Here is a 22,881-nt window from a genome sequence, read left to right as displayed (position 1 = left end):
TGTGCGTGTTTTCAGATTTTTTTTTAAAGTCACCTTGGGGTCTGCTGTCAGTGGTAGAGGTGATTCTGATGGCTCCAAGGTCCCTCCACCTCTGTCCTGCACGTTTATACCTCGTATAATCGCTGGAGTGGTGACTCCAGGCGTCCCACTCCCACAAGGAGGTTACGTTATAGGTACAGTTGACCTAAAGATGGCCGTAGTGACCAGGTGGGCCTGAGCTACACACGGAACCCATCGAAAGCAGTTTCCTCCGCTGGCGGAAGAGGAGGAAGTCAGAGTGAAGGGGACTCTGCTGCTGGCCTATAGGGGCGAGGGGGACAAGAGGCAGGGGAGATGGCAGTGAGGGCCTCGGGGCCACAGCCCCAAGGTTGAATTCTGCCACCCACCAGGACGAGTCGGCAGGGACACCGCAGTTTCACCTCCCGGCACCTTGAGCGGTGGGCTCGGCCCTGCAGGACTGACCTGCAGAGCTCGGCGCTAACAGTGGGCCACTAGGTCGGTGGAGGCCTGAGAGGCTCAGCTGTGAGCGTGGCTCCCGGACTTGGGCCACGCCACACCCAGGGCTGGCTGTCCACTGTGGAGGTGGCCCAGGCATCCGGCCACCTTGGGAGCCTCTGGGTTCCTGAGAAGCAGGACTTAAGCAGTGCTGACAGTGCCAGGTGACTGCTCTTCACCCTTCTCTGTAAGCTGGACATTCAACCTGATGGCTTCCCACCGAGAGAGAGTCCAGAAGCCTGGAGAGTGTACCCTGAGAAGTCCGCAGCGAAGTCTTAGAGCCTGACCTCCACAGACAAGGCGACACAAGTCAGGCCGTGGCTTTCTGGAGAAAACATCCGCTGTGTGGCTGTAGCATCATGGTATCCCAGACTGGACGGGCCCAAAAGGTCCAGGGCTGACAGACCAGGGCTGACAAAAGCATGAGAGGCTCTGAGCTCCAGGATGTAAGAAATCCTTTGTGATTCTCCAGCTCCTGAGGGCGAGGAGCTCCTCAGAGAAAGTCACCTGGCGTTCTTGGATCTTAAGGTCCCCAGCCCCATGTTCATGGCCAAGGTGAGGGGCAGAAGGCGTGGTTGTCGTCTGCCTGCCTTGGTGAGGCCAGAGCCAAGATACTGACCTCTGACTCCTGCTTACCCGAGATGCCTCAGGACCCCTCCCTCGCCCAGTCCCCACCCTGGTCATCTTACTGGGGGCCAGCCACTGAGTCCAGGGATCCCCCTGGCTGTGGGGATGGAAAGACTGCCCTTCGCCTGGCCCAGGTGTCAGGAAGGAGGCAGGGAGCTCCCACTCGCTGAGGGCTCACAGTGCTGGAGGCTGCTGCCCCACCGGAACTGGAGGACTTTCCCAGTGAGCCACACCGAGGCCAAGATGGCCGAGAGCAGAGGGCTGGACCTTTATTCCACTGGGGGTTGCTAGCCACCTGCCCCCGCCCCTGCAGGCTACAGAGGCCGCTCCTGGGGCTGGTGTGCAGAGCCGGCCTGGCCCCTACTCGGTGAGAGTCTCCGCCTCAGCCTGGCCAAGGCTCGGATGGGGTTCTGGGCACAGATGGCCGATTGGGTCACCTCCTCCAGGGAGGACTGGGCGGGCCAGCTTCCGGGGTGCCGAGACGGGGATGCTCGGGGCTGGCCTGACTGGGTCCTGCGTCCGCTGCCAGTCCTGCTGCCAGTCTTGTTGGCAGAAGAGTGCCACTTGCAGAGGGGCCTGAGGGAGGACCAGACACAAGATGACCTGTGAATGGGGGGACCGTGCCACCCACGTGGCCCGCCACTGGCAAAGCCTCACTCACCCTGGGAGTGCGCTCTGGGGCTGGGCTGGAGGGGCTGCTACCTGGGTGCCCTTGCTGGGAGGGGCCCAGAGCTGGTCCTGCGAGGTCAGCTGCAAGGAAAGTCAATCTCAGAAGGGCCCTGAGTTCCCTCCCCCATACACAGACTGTCACAGCAGAGCCAGGGAGGCAAAGGCTGAATTCATCCCAGTCTCCGTGCACCCAGCTACGGGGCAGGGTTTCGGAAGTCCCTAGCTCTCCTCGGGCAAACAATACGCTTGGGAAGGGTCCTTGCCAAGGCTCCAGGCTGCACTTAAGGTGACGGAATGCAGGGCTTAGGGGTTTGGGAGCTGGAAGGCACTGGGTGGGCAGCAGCCTCCTCAAGCCTGGCCATGTGCCAGGTCCTGACAGCCTCCCAGCGCAGGGTCTGAAGACGTCTGCTGGGCAGGGGCCACCTCCAAGTCCCCAAGGCCCAGGCGCTCAGGCTCACCTTGAGGCCCCCCTGCTGGGCTACCTCCTGGATTTTGGATAGCATTGCCTGGAGCCGCCCATTCTCCTCCTGCAGGACCCGGATTCGGATGGCGTTGGCCTGCACTTGCCTCTCCATGTCGTCTGTGACGCTGCTGGAGCCTGCAGGGACGTAACATCTGGCACCCCGCCTTCCCGGGCCTGCCTCTTACGCCCCATGGCACAGGACCTCAGAGGACAGGCCCAGGGGCCTGGGAAGTACACTGAGCCTCCCATCCCACCTTTGCTCCCTGAGATCTTGCTGTCCTTCCCCACCTCAAATTATAGAATTTGAGGTGGGTGAGTCACCCAAGGAGCTGTTTTTTGTGTTTTGTTTTGTTCCTTTGGCAGTACCGGGGTTTGAACTCAGGACCTCATGCTCGCTAGGCAGGTGCTCTACCACTGAAGTCACTGCACCAGCCTGTTTTTGTGTTGGGTATTTTTCGCCAACTATTTTCCAGGGCTGGCTTTGAACCTCGATCTCTGCCTCCTGAGTAGCTAGGAGCTAGGATTACAGGTGTGAGCCACCAACGTCCGGCCAGCTGTGGGGTTGAGTAATAGAGACGGGGCAAGGAAGTCCTTTCCCGTGCAGTGGTGAGGGAGGAGAGCTTCCAGCTCTCTAAGCCCGGGCAAGTTGCTACCCATTCTGGTTCTTGGTTTCCTGGTTTGCAACAAGGGGCTGCCTCCTGCCTCACAGGGCAATTGTGAGGTGACAGAAGGGCCCAGTGCCTAGTCAGTACTCAGAAGTGATGACATCATGACCAGCTAAATTACAGCAGATTCATTCCGGAGCCTCTCAGAGGGCTGGAGGGGCTGGCAGGAGAGGCCAGGTCACCTGACATCTAATCCCGTGCCAGTGTGAGTACCTAGCACTCCTAATCATGGCGTCTAGCACACCAGGCAGCTGGGGGCTGGGGCCTCGGATTTGGCCCCATGGTGTGGCGTGGGGAGGAACCAGCAAAGAGGACACAGGGAGGTGGAGCAAGGACAGGCGTGTGACTTGGTGAAGAACCTGCACAGAGACCTGTGTCTGGATTTGGCTGTGGTGACAAAAAGGGTGGGCAACACAAGACACGCCTGAGAGTAATGATGCCTGTGTAGGGAACCACACCCTGTTCCCTACACCCCACCACCACTGCCACCACCGCACCGCCCCTGCTGCAGACTGGGGAGTTCCGGCCTCGGGTCCTGTCCAGGTGAGCCCTCAGCTGTGCCCGCCTGGGCCCCTGCATGCCCTCGGCAGCATCCCCAGGCCCTTACTTTGGATCTGGGCCTCCATGGGCCCGTGCAGGTCAGGGAAGGCCACCAGCAGTCGCTCCCGCTCCCTCAGCTCCTCCAGCTCCCGGTGCAGCTCTGACGTGGTCAGCCGCAGGTCCGTCATCACCTGCTCCAGGTCCTGCTTCTCCCGCTGCAGGCTCTGCAGCAGCTCCTGGGATAAGGAGAGGCTCAGACCTGGCCCCAGGATGGTGCCTGGCTCCCCTGGGGACACTGCCCTGTCCTCAGGCATGGGACAAGGCCAGGGACCCTCAGCAGGCTGGAGAGCTCTGCTGAAAGGGAAGGGTCCTGCCCCCCCCCCGCCCACTGACACCTGCTGGGCCTGGAGCTGGCACTGTTCCTGCTCCTTCTCGCTCTGCAGGTGCTGCAGCTGCTCCTCCACCTGGGCCCGCTGGGCCTCAGCCTCGTCCAGACCACACCGCAGCTCTTCGCGCTCCCGGTCCAGGCTGTCCAGCTGCTGCAGCAGAGCCCGCTGCTTGGCCTGCAGGGACTAAGTGGGAATGGACGGCAGGAGGCCCTGAGGCCCGAGGAACTAGGTATCTGTGACCCTCTGAACCCTCCCCTCATTCTGTGTGTGTGTGGACAGCAGAGGCCACACAAACGCACAGATGGCGTGCGGCAGGCAGATGTACACCCAGTCTGGTCAAGGTCAGGCCTGCCCAGCTTGCAGACCCAACACCCTTGGCTAGCCCTGGCAGCAGCCCCCCCACCCCTCACTTCTTTCCAGTCATACAAAGTCCCCACTCAAAGAGGATTCTGGGAAATAGGCTCTCCTTCTCCTTAGATCTCCAGTGTCACATCAGCCCACTGAGTATGAAGGAAGGGCCAACACTGGTCTGCTCTGAGTCTTGGCTCCACCTCTTGACAGCTGTGTGTCCTAGGCAGTTCCTTAACCTTAGCGAGCCTCAGTTTCCCCATCCATAAAACGGGGATGACAGGAGTAGCTATCGTCTAGCAAGAGCAGCTACTTCCCAGCAGGGAGTAGGAACAAGACGGCTGTGGAGCCTGAAACCCAGTGCCTGGGTCACGGGCCTCACCTCCTGGTGACGGACCATGCTGTCCACGCGGGCTTTCTCCTTGTCCAGCTCCGTGCTGGCCCAGCGGATCTGCTGGCCAGCCCCGTCCAGCCGCCCTGACAGCAGTTGCACCTGCTCCTCCAGCTGCTGCACCTGCCTTTCAGCTGCTGCCCTGCGCTCGCCTTCCTCCTGCAGCTGCTGGGCCTTTGCCTCTGTAGGATGGAGTGCGCAGGTGCCAGGGGAGCCCTAGGTTTGAATTCCTATGTGACCTCTGACCCTGGATGAGACTGATGGGAGATCACATCACATCTCCGGGGTTCAGTGTTCTCAGCCACAGTGTGGGGCTCCAGACCTCACGAGGTGGGTCTGGAACAAGAAAGTGCTCTCTGCCCACTGGGTCACTGTCCAGCCGTGTGGACCATCAGGCCCAACCTCCCATGGTTCCCTTCCTCTCTGCCCTGGAAGCTCCAGGAACAGAAATGGAGGGTGCCCGTCCAGCTGCACTCCTGGACCAAGGAGTGGCACAGGGTCACACGAGGGGGCTCCTTACCCAAGGCCTGCATGGACTCCTGCTGCTGCTTCAGTTCCCCTTCCAAGGCCGTCACCTTCTTCTTTAGGTCACACGTTTCTATGGCAATCGAGACAGAGGCCCTTCAGAGGGTCCCTCGGACCTGGCCAGTGGGCCTCACACCCAGGGCACCACGCAGCACGAAGGCAGTCATGCCATGTGCCGTGTGGAGGGCCCCCTGAGGATGCCAAAGGAGCCTGAGGGGTGCCACGAGGCCTGAGCCCCATCCTGCTCCTCACTGGCTGGCTGCCACATGTCTACCCCTCTCTGGGCTGGTGTCCTCCATGGAAGCAATGGTGGGCTCTGGTGACTTCCAGTGCCAGGAGCTGGACCCCTTGCCAAAGCTGAAGAGGCTGCTGTGCTGGGTTGGGGGTGCCCTGGAAGTGACCCTCGGTAACTGTGAGGAGTGAGTGGATTAATACCTCCAGCCCCCTCCTCTTCTGATGGGACAAGTCTAAGACCCTGCATACTCCCCACTGTGTCCTGGTGCTCCCCAGAGGGACTAAGTTCCCCGCTGCTCCAGGTGTCACTAGCTGGGTGGACGCACGCACCCTTCTTTGCTGTCTTCTCTTCCCTGCCTCTTCCAATGCAAGCTACTGACACTCAAAGCCCTGTCTCAGGGTCTATTTCAGGACATGCCAAGTTACACCAAGGCTGCAAGAGTCCCCTCGGGCTGGCCTCTGGGCACAAACCTGCAAGAAGGTGCCGCCTGTCGCGCTCCGACTTGGCTAGGCTCCGCTCGGCCTCCTCTGCCTGCTGCTGCCTCTCGCCCTGCTCCCGCTGCAGGGCCTGCTCCAGCTTGCCCACCTGCTTCCTCAGTCCATCCTTCTGCCCCTCGGCCTCCTCCAGCTGGGCTCTGAGGGGCCCCACAAGCTGAGTGAGGGCCCCCACATGCTTACTGAGGCGCGCCAGGTCTTTGCTCTGCTCTGCTGCCCAGTGGCCCATGGTAGCAGCTGGCAGTGGCTTAAGCCCCATGCTGTCCTGTACCAGCTGCTGGAAGTGACCCAAGGATGAGGGCAAGTTCTGGCTCTGACACAGGCTGATGACTGCCTTGCCCACCTCCTTCAGGCTGCCCTGGACGCTGGTGCATGCATCACAGGCCACCAGGGCCGTCTCGATGGTCTGGGAGTGGACACTCTTGGTGTTCTCTGAGGTCCCCGCTGGACACTGCAGGGAGACTCTGATGGCGCTGTTCTGCAGCCCTTGGCAGGTCTGGGGCAAGCCTGGCACTGGGTAGGGAGGCGTGATGAACTGGGCAGTCATGCACTCGGGCCTCCTTGCTAGCTCTCCCTTGGCTGTGGGCTTGGCGGTAAGGGTTTCTGCTTGGTTTGCTCTTTTCTGGGATGAGGAAAAGGGAAAGCAAGTGAGACAGACAGACCTACGCCGGAGCCGCTTGCCTGGGAATGCTGGTGCTCAGACCCTCAGATGTATGGACACCAACACGAGTCACAGAACCCAACTTTCCCGTGACTCAGCTTCCCAGGCCGACCTCTTCTCTGCAGCCCCTCCCCAGCCAGGCGTGATGTGATTGACTGCAAATCCACGGCACCGAGAGGGTAAGGGGGACAGTAACCAATGCCAGACACTGGGCTCTCGCTCATTCTTATACCACCTCATGGCGGCCATCATCCTTTCCCGCTAGTGACTTGTGAGGACTATGGGATGACCTGGATCAAATACGGCTGCTATAATCCCATTGCACAGATGAACAAACTGAGGTTCAGCGGATGTAGGATTTCCCCAAAGTCCTGCAGTGTAAATGGCAGAGCCAGGGAGCCCAGACAGGACACCTGAGGCCTGCGTTCTTGACTAGCAAGGCTGTGAGCCTTGACTGGGAGGGAGCTCGCACTACTCCCTGTGGGCAGGGGAAGGGGCTGGGATGGGGTGTGAGGTGACCCACCTGGGGGGCCACCTGCTGGTACAGCAAGCCCAGCTTCAGCAAGCTGTTCCAGAAGCACCGCACTGTGAGCCCCACGGACATGCAGGGGCCTGCAGCCCGGGCAGGGGGCAAGGTCTGCTCCGAGCTGAGGTTTTCCAGGTAGCTGGCACAACTCTGAAGTAGCAGCAGGAGCCTGTGGGACGGAGATGCCAGGGTGGACAGGGCGAATGTGCCCTCGCTCAACGCAACTGGCCCAGGCATCACGGACTTGGAGAATCCAAGTAGCTTCAGACCCAACCCAGGGTCCACCTCCTCCAGGATGCCCTCCTGTGGGCCTCCTGGGTGGCAGCACTTGACCTTGGAGCTGGGGGAGGGCAGTCTGGCCTCATCTTAGATGCATTTTAAGTACTCTGGGTACCCAGCCGTCTTACACCAAATGATCCAGAAGATGACGACAGAACAGAGCCCCCACGAGGACGAGTGTCCCCCTATGGTCAGAGGGTGAGCAGGGCACTGAGGGGACACTCGTGTGTCTTCTGACTCTAGCAGGGCTTCTCCCCTAGGCCAAGCTACTCTGTGACAACGGAGACTCGGAGTGGGGACAGTCAGGTCTCAGTCAGGTCTCTGTGCTAATCTTAAGCAAAAGGGTGTGGGAAGATGTATTTGCACATGCATGATGGGAGTTATTATTGTTATTAATTTTGTTTGGTGGGCCTGGGGTTTGAACTCAGGGCTTCATGCTTGCAAAGCAGGCGCTTTGTCACTTGAGCCACTCGTCAGAGCCCATTTTGCTCTGGCTAATTCTGGAGATGGGGTTTTGAGAATCATTTGCCTGGGCTGGCCTCAAACTGTGATCCTCTCCACCTCAGCCTCGCAAGGAGCTAGGATTATGCCCAGCTGGAGTGGAATTACTTTAAAAGAAGAGGTATCATGTTTGCACGCAGACCTGGAAGATAATGACCAGGGGTCATTCCAAACCCCCAGGGCCTCGAGGAAGTGCCAACCGCCTCCAGGCCGTGCGCCCTGGCCACATGGATAGCAGCGCTGGGGAATGGGGACGCAGCTGGAAATCGGGCAGAGCACAGCCTTGGCATTGCCACATGTCTGCTCAGACAAACTCTCATGTGGGAGATGCTGTGCTATCTGTATCCTTCACCCTGATCCCATCTGGACCCGACCTGAGCACCTCAAAACGCCATCCTGTGGGCTCAAGGTCATGGTCCTGACCTCCAGGGCTCCCAGGCAGGTCTGGACTCAGACACAGTGGTCTCTGGTAGGAGTCAGAGGCGGGAAGGGGTTGGACAGGTCAGAGGGCATGTCAGTAACAACGTCACAGAGGAGGAGTGGTGAGCCAGTGATGATGGGTGGCGGGGCTTAGCTGAAGCAGGAAAAGGGTGGGCTGGGCAATCCTGGCAGAGAAACGGCCCTATGCAAAGCCCTGGAGAAAGGAAAGAGTGTTCTGCTCACCCCTTGCCAGTCCCTTGGAGGGGATGCGTCACGCTTTCACATCCAGGGCTCCTCCAGGCCTCAGCATGGTGACCCTGGCCTCTCTGTCCCCTGCAGCCTGGTGGGGCCCCGTGTGGCTTCACTGATGGTAACGTGTTTGAGCACCGGAAGCAGAAGGCTGAGGATCCCATTAACAGCAGTGTAGAAGCGGGGAGGCTGCAGGGAACCCACCAGCCTTCCCCAGCAGGACCGGGAGGTGGCAAAGCACACCCCGTGGCTGGCCTTGTGATGCACGACCCAGGGAACACCACGGCCCCCAAGACGCCAGGAAGAAGAGCCTGGGACGGAAACTCCGAGCAGTGGCTATGGGGGCTCACTAACTCCCTGCGGGGGATGAGGTAGGACCACCCAGTAAAAAGCGTGGTCACGAGCCAGTGGCTCACGCCTGTAATCCTACCTACGTGGGAGGCTGAGCCTGGGAGGCGAGGTCAGCCCGGGAAAGTAGTTCTCGAGACCCCACCTCCCAAATAACCAGAGCAACATCCAGAGGTGTGGCTCAAGCGGTAGAGCGCCTGCTTTGCAAGTGTGAAGTCCTGAGTTCGAATCCCAGATAGACCACAAAAAAATGAGGCAGGGGTCAGGGGAGTGTCAGTGAGGGCCCCGAGCTGACATGACACGTCCGGTGCTCAGTCCATGGTGCTTGTTTCACCGCACTGTCACCATCTCTAGAAGGGGCTCCTGTGGCTGCTACCGCGTGAGGGCAGGTGGCATTGTCACTGGATGTCAAAGCCCTTACCTGTCGATGACCAACTCCAGCAGCACAGCGTGGGACAGCTGCGTGAACTCAGGGTCTCCTGGCACGTGGTCATAGTGCTCCAGCAGGGCCACCATGTCGAGATCACAGGCCACACGGTCAGGGAACTTCCAGGAGGGGAAGCGCACGGGCCCCGCGCGAGAGAACACATCCACGATGGCGCCCTGCAGGTCGGTGAGGTCCTTGCGCAGGCTGTCCATGCAGGCCTGGCTGCCCAGCAGGTGTGCCATCCCCACAGCGCCTGGGCAGGGCAAACCAGAGCCATGTGGCTGCTGCTGAGGGGAACCTTCTGGAAACCCTAATCTGCCCAGTTGTTCCCCAAGCAAAAGTCCGTCCTGCTCTCGGGGAGAAGTCTGTTCCCCGGCCCCGGATGGCAAGGCCTTTTGGGACCTGGTTCTGAGTGGTCTGACCAGCTTCCCTCTTGACCACCTGACCCTGTGTCCACCTTGGCGATCATTCCACAGGTACTCTCCCCCTCCACCCGCGCCCCCAGGGCCTGTGTGTGCCAGACCCCCTTGCTAAGTCCTGCAGAGAGGAATGTGCCACCGTCCTTCCCACAGATAACCCAGGGTTACAGCTGCAGTGTGACAGGGACTGCTGGGGCACACAAGGCTACTGCTATCTCTCACCCAGACCCCTGCAGTGGCTCTCAGCTGGCCCACGGGCCAGCCCACTCCAATCTGATCAACTTAAACTGCAGAGATCTGAGCCTGACCACATCTGACCACATCACACTGGCCAATGACCCCCCAAAGGGACTCCCTAGGGCCTGTGGGAAAAAGCCACCTCTGGTCACATCCTTCACCTCTAGTTCCTGTCAAATGAATGACTCATGTTTGAACACAGAAAAGACAAAGAATGAGAGGGAAGTTAAAATGTGCTGATTTGGGGGAGAAAACAAGTCCTAAAGTGTAAAAGAGAAAAACCTGATGACTAAATGGAAACCTAATCCTATTTGTTCTGGGGACAGGGAGCCCACGACACTGTGACACAGAATTCCAGCAGAGCCTTTCCTGGCTTATGGTCTCTCAAGTCACTCTGCTCCCATCCGCCTTTGCTATAAAATGGGATTGACTCCAGCCAGGTCGGGTCACAAGGAAGGAGGGACAAGCAGCGGGACAAGACGGCAGTGACAGTGTTTGGCTGTGACAACAGCAAAGGCTGTGATTGCTCTGAGCCCGTGGACATCTTCAGAGCCTTTTGGATGGCTGTTCAGGAGCCCTGACTCAAAAGGTTGGGGACTGAGACCCCGGCCAGGCCCCTCATGTGGCCCTTCACCCTGCGGGCGGGGCTGGGTGTGAGTGGGAGGCTGGATGGGGGTCGGGCAGCCGTCAGGGAAGGCCAAGCTCTGGTCCCCTCCCCATCTTGTCACCAGGGGTCTCTGGTGAAAGGGCCTCCTGCACCACCACAGCCCTCCCTGAAACGCAAGGACTGCTTGGGCAGCACCCAGGTGACAGCCCCTTCTGCCCAGCAAGCCAGGACCAGCTGGGAAAGCTAGCGTCTAAATTCTATCATTTTAAAGTAATAGCTGCTGAGCACGCTGTAGCCTGGTCCAAGCCCAGGCACGCTCCCGAATCCCTTTCCTCTACCCCTGCCTCTGAACACCACGTGCTGTACTGCCAACCGCCAGCCAGGCCACCTGGGAAACTGGTGCCAGTCTCCGTCTTGCTGCTCTTTGGCTCCCCGCAGAAAGCTACATAGCCCCCCATAAGAGGCCACCCATACCCCCCCCCCGTCCATTCTGCCCAGCAAGTCACCCCTGCTTCAGGCCTGGTCACAGCTTCTCCAACACTAAGGACTAAAGCCTAGGATGTGCCTCTCCTCACACTTCCTCTAGATAAGACCCCTTCCTTGGCTCTTCACCCAAAAGCCTCCTCTCTGGAAGCCCTCCAGGATTTCAGGCTGAGAGAACCCAAGGTCTTCTGTTACCCTTTCTTAGAGCATGGTGTCTTTTTCTTCCCACCACCGTGATGGAATCACTAATGAATTATCTGTGGATCACAGTCTGTCCCTCCGTGTACATGTGAACTGTATCCTTAGAACTCACCGCTGTGTGACCTGACCACCACGGCAGAGAGGCCTAAGGGCCAGTCTGTGCCTGCAGGTACCTGGAAGAGCAGAAGTACCCAGGGATGATGTCAAGGGCCACAGAGGACGCTAGGACTCCCAGAGCACCTTACCCCTCACAGGTGCGTGCCGGTGGAGCTGGAGTGACCGACTGCGCCCAGCTCTTGTGCTAGCCTGTGGGTTCCGCAGCTCATCCAGGTGCCTGGCTTCCTGTCTTCGCTGCAGGGCTGGCCCCCAACAGCCCTGTCGTCCCTGGGGTTGGATGGTGAGGGTGAGTGAGTATAGCCAGGCAGGGCTTCCTGGGGGGCTGGGTGGAGGCTCTCTGGCAAGAAGAGGGTGTTTCAGGCTGGAGGTACAGGGGGAGGGAAAGAAGAGACGGTGGGATGGGCCCTGAGCACAGAGCTCTGACTGTGATGGCCCCAGGAATTAGATTCTTACAGCTGAGGATGCGCCCCTCGCTGGAGCCGTGAGTCCAGGAGACAGGCTATCTCCAGATGCTGTTTGCTCGTTTGTTTGGTTGGTTTTTGAGACAAGGTCACGCTATGCAGTCTAGGTTGGTCTGAACTTGCCAGGTACCCTAGGCTGGCCTTGAACTCCTGATTTTCCTGTTCCAGTTTCCCAAGTACTGGGATTATAGACTTGAAGCACCATACTGAAATCTCCTGGCTTTTGTTTCACCTTTTTATTCTTTCTTTCCTTCCTTCCTTCCTCCCTTCCACCCCTCCCTCCCTCCTACCTTCATTCCTTCCTTCGTAGGTTCGAACTCAGGACATCGAGCTCACAAAACAGGCGTTTCACCACTTGAGCCACACCTCCAATCCCATCTTCTTATTTATTTATTTGGTATTTTGCGGTGCTAGGGTATGAAGCCAGGGCTTGAACACACCTCCAGACCTTTTTGCCTTAGTCATTTTTAGAAAAGGATCTCCTGTTTATGCCTGCACGGTGATCTTCCCATTTACACATCCCGTGCAGGGATACCAGGCATGCACCATCATGCCCAGCCAGGTTGAGATGATGTCTCGAACCCTGATCCTCCTGATCTCAGTGTCTGCCTCCTGAGTGGCTGGGATTACAGGGATGAGCCCCGGCGCCCAGTCTTGTTTCATCCTTTCTATAAGTTGTGACACTGCTGTGGGAAAGGCAAAGACAGACTGAGAAGTTCTCTCTCCCCAGTTTTGACCAAAACTGTAAATAAACTCATTTTTGCGTTCACATATTATGCCATTCTCCGTATGCAAGCACGCATTTGGACCTCGAGGCAGGCTTCGTGGCTGGGGTAACAGGACTAGAGGACCTACTGTGTACCACTTCCCTGATCGTCCCTGCTACACAGAAGCAGTCGAGACTCTGGGAAGTAGGGAGCTACCCCCCCAGGGACTGGAGTTCTGAGTCTCACTTCTCTGCTCTGTTCTCAGGCCATGCTGCTTGTACAGCAGCAGTGTCCAACTGCACTAAAAGGTAAGGCACGTGTGGGAGCATGGAGCATGACCTCAAATATGGCACCTTCCCAAGCATGGTGGCGCTCACCTGTTATCCCTGCTACTTGGGAGGTGGAGACTCGAGGTTTGAGGCCAGCTCAAGCAAAACAAGCTGAATGTAGTTGCTCACGCCTGTAATCTCAGCTACTTGGGAGGCAGAGGTAGTAGTAGTCAGAGTTTAAGGTCAGCCTGGGCTACATAGTAAGTTCCAGAGTAGCCTGGACTATACAAAGAGACCTTGTCAAAAAAAAAAAAAAAGTGGACAGGGCATGGCTCAATGGTAGAGTGTCTGCTTTGCAAGCACAAGGCCCTGAGTTCAAACCCTAGTATCCCCGCCCCCCCAAAAAAAGGCACCTTGGAAAGAGACAACACCAGAAGCAGGAAGCCCCCTCTCATCTTTGCCTCTTCCGTCTTTCCTGAAAAACCTAGCAAGGACAGTCTCCAACCTTCTCCCTCCCTTCTCCCCTGAAGTCCTCATGGGACAGAGGTCCTCCACGTATCTGATTGGGAAGGAATGTCACACAGGAAGGACAAGAAAATTCTGAACAAACAGTCCTGCTAAGTTCCCTGCTTCCTACCAAACTCCACCCTTTCACCCTCCAATCAGCCTTCTGCATGGTTGTCCATTAAACACGCAATTTCCTGATTTCTTTGGGTCTTCATTTCTGAAGGCTGCAGTGTTGAGGAAAACTTTTGTTAAATAAATTTGTATGCTTTTCCTCTCTTTAATCTCTTTTGCTAATAGGGGTGTCAGCCATGAATCTTGTGATGGGTGAGAAAAAGACATTACCTTTTCTCCCCTACACAGTAAAAAGAGTAGAAAGAACTGGGTGCTGGTGGCTCATGGCTGTAATCCTAGCTACATGGGAGGCTGAGATCAGGAGAACCATGGTTTGAGGCCAGCTTGAGCAAATAGCTCTGAAGACCCCCATCTCCAAAATAACCAGTGCAAAATGGACTGGAGGAGTGGCTCAAGCGGTGGAGCGCCTGCTTTGCAAGTGGGAAGCCCTGAGTTCAAACCCCAGTCCCACCAAAAAAATAAGAACAGTAAAAAGAAACATATAAATTAATTTAAATAACATTTTCTTTAACCTAACATACTTAAAACATTATTTCAACATTAACTCAATATAAAATTAGGGAGTCTTTTTTCTTTTATGTCCATTTGATCTCTCCAGAACATCTTAACTCACACAGGATGGCATTTCAAATGCTTGAAAGGCACACAGGCTGGTGGCCACTGTATTGCACAGCACAGGTAGAGAGAGTCAGGTGCTTTGTGTCTGTTCAGCAAACAGGGACAGAGTATCTATTGCTTTCTGGGTGCTGTGTCAAGAGTAAGGACAGGCCAGGTGCTGGTGGTTCATGCTTGTAATCTTAGCTACTTGGGAGGCTGACATCAGGAGGATCGATGTTGGAGGCCAGCCTGGGCAGGGAGTTTGTGAGATCTCCATCCTGACCCATAGCTGGGTGTTGGTGGTGTGTACCTGTCACATCTCAGCAATGGCAGTAAGCATAAAATAGAAGGGTCATAGTCCCAGGCCAGCCTGGGCAAAAAATAAAATGGATTGGAGGTGTGCCTCAAGAAATAGAGCAAGTCAGGCTCCAGCGGTTCACGCCTGTAATTATAGCCACTCAGGAGGCAGAGATCAGGAGAACTGAGGTTTGAAGCCAGCCTGACAAATAGTGAGACTCTATCTCAAAAGACCCATCATAGAAAAGGATTGGTGGAGTGGCTCAAGGTGTAGGCCCTGAGTTCAAACCTCAGTGCTACAAAAAGAAAGAAAGAAAGAAATAGAACACCTTCCTTGCAAGCATGAAGCCCTGAGTTCAAACTCCAGTATTGCCAAAAAAACAAGCAAACAAACAACAACAAAAAAACCGTAAGGACGTGCAGGGCAAACAGAGGCCTGTCCTGCAGTAACCACCAACTATATCCAAGGGTCCCTGCAAAGCTTAGAGGTGCCATTTTCACCAGCTACTTAGGAAGCCACCTGTGTCGGCCTCATGAGACTCAAGTACACACACAAACACATCCGCTCACACCTCGCTCCTGTTGTCTTGGCAATGGCCTCTCCTGAGAGGTTTCTCTCCAAGAGATTTTATTTCCCAGGGAGTGAGGTAGAAACAAGGGGGAAAAGCCAGTGAGACATTCTGGGATAAAACAACCTGGGAGGGGGCAATTCAGGTGGCAAAGCACCTGGAATTTAAGAACTTGCTTGTGAAGTCACCAGGAAACATTGATCTTCAGTTCATGAGGCCACCTTGGGTACCAACTAACTCCCATTAGGTTCTAGTTCAGATAAGTAGCAACAAATGCCAAAGCATCAAGAATATCCAGGATTTGGCTCAGTGGTAGAGCACTTGCCTAACGTGTGTGAGGTCCTGGGTTCGATCCCCAGCACCACCAGAAAAAAACCTCGAGATTATGCAGATGTGTGGTTTGAGAAACACTTAGGAGTGTAGTAAAGGAAGGAGCACTCAACACGGACTTTCTCTGTAATTCCTGGGTCTGTGTGGAACCCTCAGCCTGAAGCTGCCAGCCCTGCCCTGTATCTGTGACCACCTGGGTAATGGCACAAACTAAGCCAGCACTGCCTTTAGGTAGGGGTAGCAGCTTACTCTACCTGTCTCCAATTCTCTGAAGCGCCAGGTGGACTTCTGACTCACAGAGCAGGGCAGGTGCCTTTTTCTCCACTCCCAGTCAACGTGCAAGCCCCTTCTCTCTCTCCTACAACTACAACCCTATCCCATTGGGTGATTTTGCTTACGTCCGGCCAGTGTGCCTGTTGAGATTGTCACCACCACGAAAACACTTTGGAAATTCTAAATCCAGCTACCTGGCAGTTGTCATCTGCTATTGCCTGGACGATGAAGTGACAGTGAAGACAAAGGAACAAAGACCTGCACAAGAGGAGAAGACTAACCTGTGTGGAGTCCCACTCCACCAACTCTGAACTTTCACGGTTCTCTGGAAAGAATTTGCTATAAGACATAAATGATGAGCCGGTGGTTCACGCCTGTAACCCTAGCAGCTTGGAAGGCTGAGAGCAGGAGGACAGATGTTCCAGAACAACCTGGGCAAGTAGTTTGGGAGACCCCGTCTCCAAAAGAACCAAGTCAAAATGAACTATGGCTCAAGCAGTAGAATGCCTGCTTTGCAAAGTTCTGAGTTCAAACCCCAGTCCCACCAAAAAAGAAAAAAGCAAACCATAAGTGATGTATCTGGGTTGCAGTAAATGTTCAATAAATCTAGCTATCGTTATTCTACATTAATAATAACAGCAATGACATAAACCTGTTGAGAGAGAGAGAGAGAGAGAGAGAGAGGTGGGGGCGAGGACTTGGGGGGAGAAACTTGTCTTATCACTGCAGGATTTCACAGGTGAGGGATTTGAGGTCCAGGCAGGGGCTCCGAGAGGGAGAGGGGAGGGGACAGAGACTGGAGGATCTCAGGGGAGAGAGAGAAGCTGGGACTGGTGTGGTCACCAGGGCTGCCCCTGCAGGAATCAGGGGTGCAGACTAAAGGAGCGACCAGGATTTGACGAGATCCAATGGGCTTGACGTGGGGGGCGGGGTGGAGACTATGGAAGGCAAGGGTGGAACCTAGAAATGACAGGTTCACGGGAAATGTCACAAGTGGGAATTAAAGGCGTGGGGTTCCGAAGGGAGGGGGTTCTGGAGGTGAGCCTGAAACCAAAGAAGGGGCTAACGGAGTAGGGAGGTGAGACTTAGAGGCAGCAGGCGTAAAGGGAGGGAGACTTTTCAAGTGAGAGGCCATGGTGGGGAGAGGAGGGACCTTGGAAAGCGAGGTCGCAGGGAGCGAGTAAAGCTCCTTGTGGAGTAAAGCAGCACCCAGAGCCACAGGCGAACGTGACAGGAGTCGGAGGGTGATGGAGAACATCTCACCTGTCTCCGGCGTCGCAGCCTCAGCCTCCGTGTGTGGCCGGCTCATTGAACTTCCCCAGCACCCCCCCAACCCAGCGAGCCTGCAGCTCCCGGGACCCTCTGCAATCCCTAGCTTGGCGCCCAGACCGCTGCCATGGCAACGGCGTCGGCCGCGGCTGCGCTGAAGGGGAGGAACAGGAAGTGCGTCACTGCGAAAAAGGGCGGGACCGGAAGTACGTAACGCGCGCCTGGCTCGGCCGCCGCCATCTTGCGACCTCGTCTTGCGGTCCGTGCAGGGCAAGTCTTGTCTTTGACGCCGTGTTGGTCTTCGACACAGAGGCGGACTGGCAGCCCTGAGCGTCGCAGTCATGCCTGCCGGACCCGTGCAGGCGGTGCCCCCGCCGCCGCCGGTGGCCACTGAACCTAAACAGGTACGGCGTTCCCCCTCCCCCACCCTCCCGCCTCCGCACGGCCACCGGCAGCCCGAGCCTAGGCCTGGTTCCGTCCCCTCGCCCCGCACCGGAAGCCGCGGCCGCCCTGGAGGACTTGCTGGGACTGCAATCCCAGGAGGCAGCGCGCTGTCCGCGAAACGAGCCCTCTAGGACCGTGGTTCTCACAGTCGTCCGCGGACCAGTGAAGGCGTGTGATGACTTAAAACGTGAGAAGCGTGGATCCAGGCCGTCCAGTCCCTTCGGTCGTGGTCCAGTGTCCGTAATTTCTCCGCCCACGTGGTGTACTTGTGGATAAAGCGCAGTCGCTCCTCGGCCTTTTCCCCTAAGCCAGACACCCTACCAGGCGCCAGCGTTCCCGGCAGGAATGAGGCACAGCCCTAGGCTAGCGGGAAGACAGACAGACAGACAGACGAGAAGACTCACCAAGTACGTCTGTTGTCCGGATCAGTGGAAATGAGGCAGGGCTAAGCCAGCCAGCCCTTTAAAAAGGCTCTCAGTCAGCGAGCCTTGCCGCACCCCTGTAATCCCGGCTACTCAGCAGGAGATTGGTGATGGAGACCCTGTCAAAACAACAAAATACAAGGGGCCGTGGCTCGCCCTAGAGCACCTGCCTGGCATGCCCTGTGGGAAACCCTGGGTTTAATTTCCAGTTCTTAAAAAAAAAAAAACAAAAAACTGAGCCTGTAATCCCAGCTATTTGGGAGGCTGAGATGGGGAAGATCGAGATTTGAGGCCAGCCCAGGGAAATAGTTCACCAGACCCCGTCTTCAAAATAACCAGAGCAAAATGGAGTGAGGTGTGGCTCAAGCAGTAGAGCTCCTGCTTTGCAAGTGCAAAGCCCTGAGTTCAAAGCCCAGTCCCACCTCCCCCCCCCCCCCAAAAAAAAAAGAAAAAGATTCAGCCAGCTGAGGGGAAAAGATGTTTCTTAAATAATTAAATAATTGCGGTGTGGTGTGATACGCACTTTTAAGTACCGGGTACAAATGAGCCTGTAGCTTAGTCAGTGTCTCTTGCTGTGTGGGAGGGGAGATGAAAGTAGGGGAAGCCCTGAGAATGAGGGGTAAATTGTCGTTTTAGGAAGATGAGCCAGGTAATCCTAACTGCTTAGGAGGCAGAGATTGGGAAGATCATGGTTCAAGGCCAGCCTAGACAAAAAGTTTGTGAGACCCCCATCTCAACCAATAAAAGCTGTCAACTGCATTTGCAATCCCAGCTACAGGGGGATCAAAGTCTGGCTGTCCCTGGGCATAAATGGGAGACCCTATTTGAAAAATACCTAAGGCAGAAAGGGCTAGGGGGTGGGGGGGCAGTGGTGTGAGAGCACTTGCCGAGCAAACGGAAGGCCCTGAGTTCAAACCTCAGAACTACCAAAAAAATATAACTAGGAGTCCAGAAGGGCAACTGGGAAAGGGAAATTGCATTCTTTTTTCACTCAGCACACTTAACTGAGCACACGCTGAATGATGGGCACTGCTTTGTATTGAGACTACAGTGGGGAACGTGACAGATGAGGACCCTGCTCCTTCCACCAACAATTTCAGTGCCACTGTGTTCTTAGCGTTTTCCTAGGTACTGGGGGAAAATAAATGAGGTGATGCCAGATAAGTGGGGAAACTGCCAACATGACACTCGGGTGTCTTTCTCTGGTCAAGGGTAAACAAGTAAGTGTGGGTTGGGAGAGGGGGGCAGGAGATACAGTTCTTAGGATTTGACCATGTCAATAAAGACAGGAAAGAGTGGCAGCCTTTTACCATTCCTCAGTTTTGTCATCTGTAATATAGAAATAATGAGGCTGCGTATGGTGCTGTGTGCCTGTAATACAGCTGCTGGGGAGGCAAAGATCTGGGGGAATCACGGTTCCAGGCTAGCCTGAGCAAAAAGTTAGTGAGACCCTATCTCAACAAACAAGCTGCGTGTGGTGGTTCGCATTTATAATCGCAGTTGTGAAGGAGGTGTGTATAGGAGGATCGAGGTTGGCCTCAGGCAAAAAGCGTGAGCTCTTACCTGAAATATAACTAAAGCAAAAAGGGCTGCTGCTGTGGCTCAAGTGACAGAGCACATACTTAGAAAGTGTGAGGCCCTGAGTTCAAATTCCAGTTCTGCCAAAGGGGAGAAAAATGGAAATAATAAGAGCACTAACCTTACAGGCTTTTGTAAGGGTCATAAAAGGTAATATACTTAAAATGCTTTGAAAAGTATGCAGGATCTACTTTGCCCTTGATAAGTGTTGTTACCATTGTGTGAGGAGGCCTGAGGTTTCTGGCCTGCAAGCCTGGGAAACCAGGGGCTGGGGGAGCAACTCAAGTGGTAGAGCACCTGCCTAGCAAGCGTGAGGCTCGAGTTCAAACCCCAGTGCCGCCAAAAAAATTAAAATAAAATAGACTAGGAAGCCTTTTAGAGATTAGAGGTGAAGGTGCCTGGGGGTCCACCGGATGTAAGGCTCTGGGGCGTCAAGAACGATCTGGCAATAACGTGGGAAGATGTGTTCAGCCTAGAGCTGATAAGGGGTGTGGAGGACATGGTCGTGTGTGCCGATGAGGACGGCGTGAACACTGTGAAGAGAACCCCAAATGTTGAAGAAGAACTTGGCGGTCTCTAACTTTGTAGGGTGGAAGGCGAGACAGGAGACGTGGATGAGTAGTGGGCAAGAAGTCAGGAACAGGTGAGAGTGAGGCCTGGAGGTTGAGTGGATGGTTTTGTGAAGATCACCAGTCACGCCCAGCTGACAACTGTAGTTGACTGTCGGCAGTCGTGTTTTGACTTGGGCAAGAGCACTTGGAACGAATGGGGGCCAGATGGGAGGTAAGGAGGTTATGTTTACCTGCCAGGGAGAGGGGAGGGGAGGGGAGGGAAGCTGCAGGAAGGGTCATGAAGGGGGGAGAAAAGCTTGTAAGATTAGACACTGGCCTGTTTACCAAGGGGAAGAAGATGCTGGATAAAGAATTTGGGAACTTTCTGGGCACCGGTGTCTCACAGCTGTAATCATAGCTGCTCAGAAGGCAGAGATCAGGAGGATGGCGGTTCGAAGCCAGCCTGGGCAAACAGTTCACAAGACTCTATCTCAAAAATACCCAATACAGGGTGGTGGAGCACCAAGCCTGAAGCCCTGAGTTCAAGCTCCCGTACCACCAAGTAAACTCCCCACCCCCTCCCTTTTCCCTTCCCCTTCCCCATCAAGACCAGGGCACCATACGTGTCACCATGCTCTGTACCACTGAGTTAACCCCATCCTTTCTGTTCATTCAGCAGACAAGCAGTAAGAACTTCATGGCAGGCACAGCGCTGCTGCAGGATTTCAGGCACAGCTTTCTAGATTCTGGAATGCGGTTTCTTAAAATATAGTCAGCACCCGAATCCGAATCACTTGGGTACTTGATAAAATGCAGATTTCTGGGCTGGGCATGTAGTTCAGTGGTACATGAGGCCCTGGGTTTTGTCCCTAGCACCACAAAAAATAAGTAGATAATAAATAATTTTTTAAATGCAGATATCTGGTCCCACTGACACAGTTTAGCCATGGGGGAGCCCAGGGAGCTGCTCTTTTCCCTGGTGCCATTCAGCTAAGAGAACAGCTTTCTGAAGCAGCAGGTCCTAACCTGAGGAAGTCTGCAGGGCAAAGCCTTCTGCTTCCATCTGTATCCTGGGGAGGGACTTGACCTTCCTTCCTTTCCTGTTTCCACAGCCAGCTGAAGAAGATGCATCTGCAAAGGAAGATTCCACCCCTTCCAAGCCAGTGGTGGGGATCATTTACCCTCCTCCAGAGGTCAGGAACATTGTCGACAAGACTGCCAGCTTTGTGGCCAGGTAACGAAGCCCCTGCTGCATGTTGGGTGGCTCAGCGGGTTGGAGGGTCTTGGGATGGGTGTTGACAAGAAGGCCTCTCGGTGGCAAAGAGTAGCTTGGGGTTGCCATACAGGTGCTGTGGGGTTAGGCCTGTTTGTCCAGAACCACGGCATGCTGGTGAGGCAGGCACCACGCAGGATGGAGTCTCTGAAACAGCACAGCAGTGGCCCAAGTGAGAGGCACAACCAAAGTCATCGGGAGCCTTGCTTCTAAAGTGGAATTCCTGGAAAGCTGCCTTGTCACAGTGTGTGTGTCTGTGAGCTCCTGACCTGAGGAAGGTAAAAGAGGGAGCTGGTCGTTCTTTTTATGCAAGGAGCACATTCCACAAATGCTACTTTATCATAAGGTCGTGATGACATAGGAAGGAGCCTACTGTCTTCCCAGGTGGGATGGAAGTTGGTCCACATTTCTGCTTATCCACACTGTCACATCCTTAGGTGGAATCTTCTCGAGGGCCACTTGACTCCAGAGGTCAACACATGCCCTGGTGTAGGGCATTTAGAGGATTCTTTTGGCAGCCAGCAGGCTGTGTTCAGCCTACAGATGTTCTGTTTGTCTTTACACATATTTTGTTAAAACTCAAATTTAAAAGCAGTTTCACAATAAGTCTGGATGTCTGGCTTCTCTTGAACTCGGCAGCGCCTTCTCATGTGGAATCAGTAGCTGGCCCGGAGCAGACTATCCAGGGGCGTGCTCTGTCCAGGGCCTGTGCCCTGACAGTCGTTCCCTGAGGCAGCACCTCCAGCACCTTGCATCATTCAATAGGTGTCCTTTCTTTCCCAACCTCCTAGTGAAATGAAGCTAGAAAGAGAGTACCTGGTAGATCTCTTTCACTGTCTGCTCCATGCAGACTCACCTCGTCCCATTCCAAAGGCTTTGGTTAACCTTCGTATTCAGTTAATTACTGCTTTGTGCTTCAGAGTATGTTGTTAGGCCATTTCAGATGTACGGCATCAGGCCTTGTGTTTAACCAGTGAATGTTTTATAGTCACCCTCATGCCTTCCCCCTTCCTCCTGCTGTGACAAAACCAGTAAATAGGAAAAGGAGGTTGGGTAAAGAATCAGTACAATCTCCCTCTGGTTTTCACTTGTTCTTGTTTCCTTCTGGCCTTTGGCATCGTTTTGGATATCCCTGTCATGCTAGCCGAGATAGCGTCACATCTCACTTTTCCCGTCTGCACTGAGTTGCAAGCATTTCCCAAGTTGCTTTGCATGTTGGTGAGAGGAACCTGCCTGGACTTAGCCATCCCCTCTGTTCTCCTCTGAGACCCTTTCCAGTGTTTCCACTGGCGGGGGAAGCTGTAGACGATTCTGAGCATTTTCCTTCCCTTTATGTTGCTTCCTTAGTAGAAAATTCTGTGGGACACATTACTGGCTGAAAGAGCATCTTAAAAAAAAAAAAAAAAGTTTATTAAGCATTTTTCCAAGTAGCTTTCCAATAATTTTGTGCCACAGACATAAAAATCTGCAGTTTCTCTTATAAATACACATGGCTGGATGTGGTGGTGCATGCCTGTAATGCCAGCACTTAAGAGGTTGAGCAAGAGGATTGGAAATTCAAGGCCAGCCTGGGCTGCATACCAAGTTTCAGGATAGCCCCTTTACATACTGAGACCTTGCCTTAAAAAACCAAAACAGTGAGCACTAATGGCTCACCTGTAATCCTAGCTACTTAGGAGGCTAAAATCCAGAGGATTACAGTTCGAGGACAGTCTAGGCAAATAGTCATGAGACCCTATCTCTAAAATAACCGGAGCAAACTGGGCTGGAGGAGTGGCTTATGCAGTAGAGCACCTGCCTTGGAAGTGCAAAGCCCCGAGTTCAAACCCCGTCCCACCAAAACAAAACAAAACCAAAATATACATGGGCTGGATATATAGTTCAGT

At 54.9% G+C, this 22,881-nt stretch overlaps 2 protein-coding genes and 1 long non-coding RNA gene across 5 annotated transcripts in view; 2 read left to right on the top strand and 1 right to left on the bottom strand.

The window, feature by feature from the left end:
* Positions 1–72: 72 nt before the first annotated feature.
* Ccdc157 (coiled-coil domain containing 157) lies at positions 73–17,070 on the bottom strand. 3 transcript variants are annotated; one of them, XM_074061075.1, is made up of 11 exons: positions 16,722–17,070; positions 9,247–9,505; positions 7,026–7,197; positions 5,818–6,463; positions 5,108–5,185; positions 4,579–4,769; positions 3,855–4,031; positions 3,527–3,695; positions 2,250–2,389; positions 1,784–1,872; positions 73–1,698 (listed from the first exon to the last, which is right to left on the bottom strand). In XM_074061075.1, exons 1-11 carry the CDS (start codon positions 17,068–17,070, stop codon positions 1,437–1,439), a joined length of 2,532 nt encoding a protein of 843 aa, XP_073917176.1. In that variant the 3' UTR covers positions 73–1,436. The 3 variants fall into 3 exon arrangements, with proteins under 3 accessions (XP_073917176.1, XP_073917177.1, XP_073917179.1); XM_074061076.1 differs by lacking the exon at positions 1,784–1,872; XM_074061078.1 differs by lacking the exons at positions 9,247–9,505; positions 16,722–17,070 and adding an exon at positions 8,472–8,641.
* Positions 6,431–12,981, top strand: LOC141418870 (uncharacterized). The gene is made up of 4 exons (XR_012443532.1): positions 6,431–6,681; positions 7,989–8,848; positions 9,267–11,453; positions 12,088–12,981. It is a non-coding gene; the product is annotated as an uncharacterized lncRNA (long non-coding RNA).
* Sf3a1 (splicing factor 3a subunit 1) overlaps positions 16,991–22,881 on the top strand; it is a 20,829-nt gene continuing 14,938 nt past the window's right edge. The window contains exons 1-2 of the mRNA XM_020180786.2: positions 16,991–17,131; positions 20,835–20,956. Coding sequence (XP_020036375.1) covers positions 17,069–17,131; positions 20,835–20,956 — 185 coding nt within the window. The 5' untranslated portion in view covers positions 16,991–17,068. The remainder of the gene's footprint in view (positions 17,132–20,834; positions 20,957–22,881) is intronic.

This window comes from Castor canadensis, chromosome 18, assembly GCF_047511655.1.
Source record: "Castor canadensis chromosome 18, mCasCan1.hap1v2, whole genome shotgun sequence".
Classification (NCBI taxonomy): domain Eukaryota; kingdom Metazoa; phylum Chordata; class Mammalia; order Rodentia; family Castoridae; genus Castor; species Castor canadensis.
This window is presented reverse-complemented; position numbering and strand designations above follow the sequence as displayed.